Source organism: Cibotium barometz, chromosome 25 (assembly GCF_041138505.1).
Source record: "Cibotium barometz isolate CiBa-2024 chromosome 25, ASM4113850v1, whole genome shotgun sequence".
Taxonomy (NCBI): domain Eukaryota; kingdom Viridiplantae; phylum Streptophyta; class Polypodiopsida; order Cyatheales; family Cibotiaceae; genus Cibotium; species Cibotium barometz.
This window is the reverse complement of record NC_141070.1, coordinates 30,979,682-30,989,788: the sequence shown is the minus strand read 5'-3', so window position 1 is coordinate 30,989,788 and position 10,107 is coordinate 30,979,682. Positions and strand designations below refer to the sequence as shown.

At 37.4% G+C, this 10,107-nt stretch overlaps 1 protein-coding gene across 1 annotated transcript; it reads right to left on the bottom strand.

The window, feature by feature from the left end:
• Positions 1 to 1,929: 1,929 nt before the first annotated feature.
• LOC147624465 (uncharacterized) lies at positions 1,930 to 4,739 on the bottom strand. The gene is made up of 2 exons (XM_086819967.1): positions 4,048 to 4,739; positions 1,930 to 2,469 (listed from the first exon to the last, which is right to left on the bottom strand). Exons 1-2 carry the CDS (start codon positions 4,717 to 4,719, stop codon positions 2,014 to 2,016), a joined length of 1,128 nt encoding a protein of 375 aa, XP_086676093.1. The 5' UTR covers positions 4,720 to 4,739; the 3' UTR covers positions 1,930 to 2,013.
• Positions 4,740 to 10,107: the final 5,368 nt, after the last annotated feature.

Genomic DNA, 10,107 nt, shown 5'->3' with positions numbered 1-10,107 from the left:
TCTCTACACATGACAACATGACATATATGTTCATGAAGGCTCTCTCATGAAAGAAGTCTGAAGCTTTTCTCAAAGCTTTGGGCTTATTGCCATTTAGGATTGATTAGCCAGATGATGATTCCTATATATGTTTACATCATCACTACAGGAGAGGTTTGTAGCCATTTATATGATAGTGATGTGTAGACGTAGGCTAAATAATGGATGGGGGCACTTTTTTCCTCTAAGAGTGTGTACACTCTTATAAGTATGTATAAGTGACATTATGTAACTTCACTTGTACTTTACTTATACTCATCAATGTACTTTGAGTGTTGTGCTTCTCTCCATCTCCACTTGATTGCTATATCTCTCTCTCTCTGTGTGTGTGTGTTGCTACCATTGGTTTTTGCTCCAACACAATCATGTTTAACATGTTTGTGGACCCTAATGTAAGGAATCACATGGAAAAAGAAGCAATGCAACATGATAAAAACTTTTATTTTTTTACAAGATCATTCAACATGTACTAATTAAATATGATCATTCAATATGTACTAATTAAATATGACCATTCAACATGTATCAGTTATATCCATTTGTTAGAAGATCATTCAACATTATTAAATAATATTTTAAATTATATCCATTTTATGGTGAATCAGCCTATGTAAAAATCACTAAAGATTAATGTTTGAAGACCATCATACAATAGCTCTGAGTTTAATGGATTGGTTCTTTTTTTATATTAGAAATAGAGAAATTTATGAAGTATGCTCACACTGTGTTTGAACAGTAGTTGTGGCCCAACATTACACACCCCCCCAGTTACTTCATCAATTACTTCTCTCCTTCACTGAAGTATAGTTTTTAGTAGTAACACTTGATTGTACATTTCTTTGAATATTTTTTTTTGGGAAATTTAACATTTAGAAAATGTAGATTAGTTTAAACAAAAAGTTTATAAAAAATGCATACGTTATGGGTTGAGAAAATTACCAATATAAAAAATCTTTCCTTGAAACTTTCAAAAATGGCTACCCAATCATGCTTTTGTCCCTAACTAAATAGAAGAGCTTTTGGATGTTAGAGAAAAGCCTCTCAGAAATAGAATTCTAATGGAGTATCTAGTTAAGTGGAATTTTTTCCCAATTGAAGATGCCACTTAGCAGAAAGAGGAAGAATTGATTAAGGACTATCCCCAGTTTGTGGGACATCTCAGTTCTTCAAGTGGTGGAGAATGTAAAATCCCTCTTTCTATGTAATAAATTAACATAGGAAGATCTATGATTGAGAAGTGGGGGAGAATGTAAGCCCATCCCTCTTCCTATGTAATACATTAACATAGGAAGATCTATGAGACGATGAAGTGTTACAATGTATTCATGAAGGGACTTTAGGATGTAATTAAAGTAAAAACTCTTTCTAATTATTAGAGTACTAGCCCTCTCTTTTGCCGATAGGGATCGATGTGTCTCCTCCTTTAGAGAGAGAGAGAGAGAGAGAGAGAGAGAGAGATGAGAGGCTCACATAATAGAGTTACATAAAGTCCCAATTTATCTAAAAACTTCTATCTAAAAAATACCCATTTCCACACTCCAAAAAACATCTTAAGAAGTAAAATGAAGCTTAATTATTAATGTTGGATTTCATAGAAGACAAGGGTATGTGAGGAGAATGACATATAAATAAGTGCAACAAGGTAAAATGGAGGAAAGTGTGGAGTCTAGCATGTCCATTTGGAGGGTAGACGTAACACCCAAGTATTAAAAAATATCATTAAATTATGTGATTAGATGGACTTAGATTAATGATTAGATTTACACATAAATTAATAATTACGACCTTGTGGAACTAGATCTAGAGAGAGAATGAGAGAGCGTATATGTTTTATCTAGCTTCTTTACTATGACTACATATATCAAAGAGTGGATGTGTTGTTAGGACCTTATAAATCATGATTTTTTAATTAAATAACATTTATATATACAAATTATGTCCCAATGTGCTTTGATAGAATGTAGCTTGTAGCAGCTAAAGAGGATAAAATAATGCTAAGGTTGTCTTCTCTTTGCTCTTAACATCTTTTATTGAGCTTTGCATAGTGTGTGCATCCTTTGTTGAGCTTTGCATAGTGTTTGCATCCTTGACCTTATCTTGCTCATTTTCTTTCTCCTTCTCCTTCTCCTTCTCCTTCTCCTTCTCTTGCACAATCTCCTTGCCCTTATTCTTTTGATCTTTCAATAACTCTTGTACATTTTGTTTTTCCTTAGCTTTCTCACTTTTCCCATCCTCCTTAGAATCTATGCTTGAGTGTGTAATATGAGGTGAACGTGCATGATGGGAAGCATGATAAACACTCTTAGCCACAATGTATCGCTCAAATGCTCTAAGTAGGAACCTTGGAATCAAGAAACAAAATAGGTTGATGCTGCAGTATACAAAGTTGGCCACAGCTAACCATGTTCCAAACCACATCCACAATGTATCCTGCAATAAAGAGAACACGTAAACATGACAAAGTTGTCTATTTTAAAAAAAAGTTTGGCGACTAATCTACTATTTTTTTATTACAACCCGGATATGTTGGTTACAACACATACCCACCATTCGGCAAGTTACAAAGACGTCTCCATCGTAGCCAGCACAATTTGAGCCCATAACCTTGGAAATAATACAATCGTTGGTTGTGGGGAATAACACAATCGTTCTATCCAATCGTTCTATCCACTGAACTGCTACCGTGTTGACAAAGTTATCTATTTTAGAGGGATGGCATATAAAGAGTGTGGAACCCCTCAATCTCATAGAGAAAATCAAATAACCATCCTAGAGAGACAACAAATGCCAAAAACCATTTTTGAGGCAAGGAAGTTGTTTGTTTTGGATGGAAAGGTCATATATAGAATCTGGACCAGCCCCTCAATTTCATTAGATAAAATCAAATATCTATCTCAGAGAGACAATAAATGGCAACCATTTTTGAGGCAAGATATCACCTTCTATGAGGTGCCCATTTAGGGCTAAAATTTGATGGTTGACCCCAACCTTCAATTAAAAGGCCAAATTTTACTTTGACCTTAGCTAGCCTTCAAATTTAGATAAATATATATATTTTTAAAAAATTATGATCTATGGCCTTCTACCTGCAGCCAATTTTAGAAGAGGGGGGCCTTCTCTAGAAGGCTTGAAGGGCTTTTTTGCCCAATTTTAGAAGAGGCCTTCTCTAGAAGGCTTGGAGGGCTGTTTTGCCCTTTGAAGGCTGCAAATTTGAGGCACTCGTCCCATTAGAAGTAAAAAGGGACACACATGAGGTCTTTTTCAAGTGGTTCTTGATGAGGTCTGAGTTAATCCTATGGCATTTGTAAAAGGTGGATTGTTGTATATGTGGTTGGATAGTATATATCTATAATTATATTTAAAAAAGAAGAAATAAAAAAAGGGGCAAAATGTTTCTACACTTAATGTATGGATGGGTTATTTTTTCCTTTAATAAGAGGACAAAGGTGATTTTAGGCCAATGATATATTTGAGCCGGCCATATTTGTCTTTTTGACAAATGTAGGGGGGGTGAGACCAAGCCACCTCCTGTAGGGGGCATTTTTAAAAGTGATCTCACCCCTGGAGATGGCAATACTAACAAAATTACCCCGTTGAAATGTATCCTAAATGGTGATGTTATGCACAAAAATATTGGTAAGGGGAAAAAAAGATCAAACGAAAATGAAAGTTGTGCATACTATGCAAGGTTTAGAGGAGGCTACACTTGGAGGGAAAGATAGAGAGAGGGAGGAGAAGAAGAAGAAGAAGAAGAAGCTCTTTTAAAATCCTAGGAACAATCTCAAGAGACCAAATATAATCTATCCGACCGGAGTAAGAGAGAGGGGAAAAAAAAGATCAGACGAAAATGAACGTTGTGCATATTATGCAAGGTTTAGAGGAGGCTACACTTGGAGGGAGAGAGAGAGAGAAGAAGAAGAAGAAGAAAAAGAAGCTCTTTTAAAGTCCTAGGAACAATCCCAAGAGACCAAATATGATCTATCCGACGAGAGTGAGAGGAATATTTGCCTGTGCATTTGGTCGAGCGGAATAAGAAGGAGTGTCGGCGGAGAAGGCTTCGACCATCCAATCAGAGAGCGTGAAGAGGCGTCTCGTGGAGTAGAGGAGCGTGAGGATGACGCGGACGGGCGGAGAGAGGAGGGACTGGCCGCTGATGAAGAGCTCGCTAAGCATTTGCGCAGAGAGGAGGAAGAGATGGGGTGTGGCTGCCCTCACAGCCCCTTGATCCCCTCTAGAGAATCCCCCCAGCACATAGGCAAGGGGTAGGAAGAAGCCCACCACGGTGCCCAAAACCACATACAGCTGAAACCTCCTGCTTCCATGGAAGACCTCCATGCGAGACGCCTCCATGGGGTAGCTTGGGAACACAAACCTTGACAGCAAGAAGGTGTAGATTGTTACAAAGATGGGGAAAGCCAGGTCCATGAGGGGAACCAGCCCGCTTGCAGAGAACACCACGATAAATGCAACCAGTTGGAGCTCGATGGAGTGCATGGAGCCCATCACTTCTCTTACTGTTGCTGTTGAATAAATCTCTGTGTCAAGCTCTACTGCTTCTGGTAATGGGCGTTGGATGGCGGTGGTGACTGGTGGAGGCGGCCTGCTGACGGCCAATGCGAGGCCAGACATGGCGGCGGCGTCAAGCTCTTCCGGGTGGCAAAGCAGGCTTCTTGCCTTCATTATCGCCACCGCCCTCCCCCTCTTACCCTCCATGGCTTTGTGCTTTCCTTGCCCTTCCCTCTGCGCATAGCTTCATTTCCAAGCAGAATCGCTTGTTTCCTACCTCCTCCTCCTCCTCCTCCACAGAAGAATATCCTCCTCACCAACCCCACGCTTTATTTTACTAGTTTTTAGTTAAGTGAACCCTTTAACACTTGTGCTTTAACCAACATGCCATCTCTCTTTTCTGTGGATTTTGAGAATTTCATAGAATATCCATTTCTCTTCAAATACTAATTGGAAAAAATATATCAAGTACCAAAACAGTATATCTTCCCATGTTCATCATTTTAATAGTGCTTTTTTTTGGGGGGGGGGGGTTGCTTAAGAAACACCTCCAATGATTTCTTTTAACACACTCCAAACACTGCATTTATACAAATCACTAGAATGTACATTCAAGGCATAAGTTATTTATACTTCTCTTCAAAATCAAGGATACTACAATATTCTTTAGGCACTTTTGGTAGTTCTGAAAATTCCAAATTTGCACTAAATGTGTTTTTTTTTCAAAGTTCATATCATATGTAGAGACATGTGCTAACTAAGCACACTCAAGTAATGTCACATCTTTTTGAATTTTTTTATTTGTGTCTTAATTTCTTTAAAATTTATAAATTACCCTAGAGTCATTGTTATGGATGAAGCAACTTTCAAGACTAAATTATAGGAGTAGTATAATTGTAATGTACTCCTTCTTAGAAATGACAAAGTATGTATAATCATAAGATTTGTCTAACTAAGGATGTACTCCTTCTTTTAGTAATGACAAAATGCCATGTAAGAAATCATTTCTACAAAATACAATGTGTTACATGTGTTATTCAATTTCTATGAGGTATGGATTGTTTAACACTAGTTTGGTAACAATATAGGACAAAAAAGTGTTCTTTCATCATAGGTTTTTGTTTAAAAATCATATCTCATGGAAAATAAGTGCACTCATAAATTCCTTTCCCCTAGGATAGATCTACATGACCAAGAAATCATATCTCCTAGAAAATAAGTGCACTCATGAATTCCTTTCCTATGATAGATCTACATGACCAAGAAATCATGGAAAAAATATAGACGTGAGCTAAAAAAATCATGAGTTCCTTCCTAGGATAGATTTACATGACTAAGAAATCATGGAAAAATAATAAAAGTGCACTCACGAATTCCATTCCTAGGATAGATCTACATGACTAAGAAAGCATCGGAAAAATATAAAAGTGAGTAAAAAATAACATTCATGATGTATCTTTGATACACTCCTACCTTTGTATAATGCCACAATAGCACGCAACCAGATGTGGAGCAAATGAATGCTCAAAAAGGTGCTACAAATCAGCCCATAGATCACCCTATTGTGAGCTAATTATGGATGATACAGTGGATGAGGAAAGGGTAGCCATACAGGCATCCAAGGGTATGCCAAAATGGCTAAAGCAGACATTGCAGGACTACAAATTCGCTACTCCTTTAACTAGCAAGACACATCTAAGTTCTCATCATGCATCTTATTCTTTTGTGGATCATGCCCTCATTGCCAATATATGCAATGAAGAAGAATCTATTTCCTTTGAGGAAGCACATGAAAATGATCATTGGCTGCAAGCCATGCATGATGAGTATGACTCATTTCTAAAAAATGACCCTTAGTATTTAGCAAATTTGTCTCATGGTAAAAAGGCCATTAGTACAAAGTGGATTTATAAGCTAAAGTATAAGGTTGATGGGGCAGCATTGACCGCTACAAGGCAAGGCTTGTTGCAAAGGGTTATGCTCAGAAGGGCATAGATTATGATGTACCCATCTCATATGACTACAATCAAGTGCATTATTGTATTGGCAGTGCATCATGGTTGGAATGTAGATCAGTTAGATATAAAGATTGCCTTCTTAAATGGTGACTTGCATGAGAAGGTTTATGTATCTTAGCCTCATGGTTTTGTTGAGAAAGGGGAAGGAATTTAACGTATGCATGATGTGAGGAGAAGACTTCAGCCTTTAAGGTTGAATTACATGTGTCATTTGAGTTGATAGATTTGGGCTCTTCATTACATTATTATTTAGGCATACAATTTATGTAGCGTGATAACGAGCATTGTGATGTTGTAGTTAAAGTTTATATACAGAGGCTGTTTACATTATTTGGTCTTGAAGACTATAATCCTATTGCTACACTAGTAGAGACAGGTACTAGGCTTAGTCTCCAAGATGCTTAACAATAAACTATTGGGTGCCTCATCTATCTATGTAATATGAGGCTAGACATTCACTTTGGGATCTCCGAGTTGAGCAGGTTTATGCATAGTTCTAGAAGCAAGCATTGGCTAAGCGATTATTCATATACCTATAAAGTACGCAATCCTTTGACTAATTCTATACTAAGAGAGGTGATGTTCAGCTATATACTTTTAGCGATTCCGATTGGGGGTCTAGTTTTGTCCAGTTTATGCTGGACTAGGATAATGCTTGGAGAGAAAATTTTGGGGGGGAAGGTACTTCAAATGAGATCAAGAAACTAATAGAAAATACACATGCATTGAAATTAACCCAATATAATTTAAATTAATACAAAATAGTATAATTAATCAAAATTAATCAAAAACATGATGAAATGATTAAAAAATGATATTTCCATACTTAGAGTGATGCAATTTTTTTTCCATAGATGCACCATTACATGTACACTAGTCCCTATAGGTTTTAGATGATTTACATCATAAATGTAATTTTACTAATTAGATTATTAATATTTGTAGGCCTTCTGATAGCTTGGAAAAATTTTAGAAAAGAGATCATTAAAAATCCAACCATTGGATTTGCAATTTTGACTAACCACCACATTCTACTAATGTCTCACTATCTACCACTCTTTTGATCTACAAGATTGAGCATTTTAAGTGGTAGCTATCGTGGGGGTACAAAAAGTGGCATATATTATAACACTTTAAAGACATTGAAATATTTAAGGAAAATAGGCAAATAGCTTAAAATTTTATCAAAAAATCAAGTTAAGCTTTATATTATGTGAAGATATAAGGTACAGTGGGAATCACATATATGAGTTTATATATGAAGATATTAGCATTTTATGGCCCATGAGTCCAAATTTGGGACATGGTGTATACATTGACTTTATACCTAAGGAAACGAGGAATTTTGACTATCTAATACTTAATCAGATTATGGAACTATATTCCCAACTTTGCATGTGATGTTCCAACAAAAGAACTTGAAAGAAAATTACAAGTTAGCTAGGAGAGATTATCCACTAAAGGTAAACATATGCCTGTTTTTTTACTATTTATAGGGTGCTTGAGTGGACAAAATTGGGCACCCTCATCCTGCAACCACCCTTGTGTTGGATGTTATGACATCACTAGTGGTATTTTTTTTCATCGTAGTGATTCATGCATATCATGGCTTAGCAAGAAGCAACTAATAGTGGCCACTTCGAGCTATGAGGCTGAGTATAAGGCAGTGTTTACATAGTGATTATGGAGTGTGTATGGCTCAGGTGCCTTTGGAAGATCTTGGTGTTAGAGATAGCAATCTCCCACCTCCATCTTCACTGCTGATAGCTACAATGCATTAGTTATTGTGAGGAACCCAGTGTTTCATGGTCGCATAAAGCACATTGAGGTGTATTATCATTATGTCAGGGAGAGACTCATTATAGAAGAGATTAACTTGGCTTATGTCTCTACACACAACAATGAGGCAGACATGTTCACAAAGGCTCTCTCACGAGAGAAGTTCAAAGATTTTTGCAAAGCTTTGGGCTTATTGCCATTTGGGGATTAATCAGCCACATGAACCCTATACATGTTCACATCATCACTATAGGGGGGGATTGATCAGCCCCGCCACATAAACCCTCTATATGTTCACATCATCACTATAGGGCATATTTGTAGCATTTATATGGTAGTGATGTGTGGACCTAGGATAATAATGGGTCAAGGTACTTTTTCCCTCCCTCCCTCCCTCCCTCCCTCCTCTCTCTCTCTCTCTCTCTCTCTCTCTCTCTCTCTCTCTCTCTCTCTCTCCACTAGTGTTGTAGAACCATATGAGCTGCCTTCATTATCCATCACTCCATTCTCACAAGTCATAGTGCTAGGACTCTTTTTTGCTAGACTGCTTGGTTTCTTGCACTTACCTATTTTCCCGCCTAACCATGTTTGGTATGCAACCCTGCTTTGTAATGTTCATGTGCGTCGGATTACCCACATGCAAATCTCAACCTTGCTGACCCTTTGGTGGCTTGGTACAAGGTAACAAGTCGATTTGCCTCCTCATCATTATCTTGACGGTTGAACTGTAGATGCCGCAACCACGAGAGGACCACGAAAATTTTGAGGTTGATATATGTACTTCAACCAATGAGAGCTATTATTATCTTCTATTATGATGGTTTACCGGATGAGTGGCATTTTCATTGTATTATTGCCCACTATATTGGAAACATGATGCATTAGTTTTTATGTAACTATTTCTTTGATAAATTTGCTATTGTAATGGGAGTTGGATTGGGAGATGCAATAGCAGTGGTATTGTGTTCTTCTCATGGCTTTTCAATGCTAAGACCTAAGCCAAGTTGCTCTCCCTGTGCTCTGCAAGAGTGCATTTAGTACATTATATAAGATTAATGTACTCTTGAATCCTTTACCAGCTCTAGCTAACATGCTTTGACTTTGCCAAGTTGGTTCGTGGGGCAAGACATCTAGGATTTCTCCTCAAATTCTTATAGGTGGAAAAAACTTCTTCAATGCATTGATCATTGAATTTCACTAAAATGGTTAAAATTTGAAAGTTTCTTACCCCAACTAGGTGATGGCTTCAATGAGTATATCTCACATTCCACCAACTTAACCAGCAATCCATGGTAGTAATATTTCCATCGGCAACCTTGCCATTCCCCCACCATGCTCTTATATACCTGTACTATGTTAGTGCATCATCTTCAGTTGTTGCATGGTGACACCATCTTCTACATAGAATCTTGTGCTGAGCTTGGAAATCTTGGATTTCTCCTCAAACTCCTATAGGTGGAAAAAACTTTTTCAATGCATTGGTCATTGAATTTCACTAAAATGGTTAAAATTTGAAAGTTGCTTACCCCAACTAGGTGAAAAATATTCATATTTTGGGGGACATCCCATGCAAAGAACCCATGACTACGCAATATTCATATTTTGGGCAACATCCCAGGCAGAGAACCCATGGCTATGGAATATTCATATTTTTGGGGGACATCTCGTGTAGAGAATCCTTGACTTATGCATAATGAAAAGATGATTTTGGAAGTTCAAAAAACTCCCCAATGCTTTGCTGATGAAGATTTGGCCTTTTTCATCG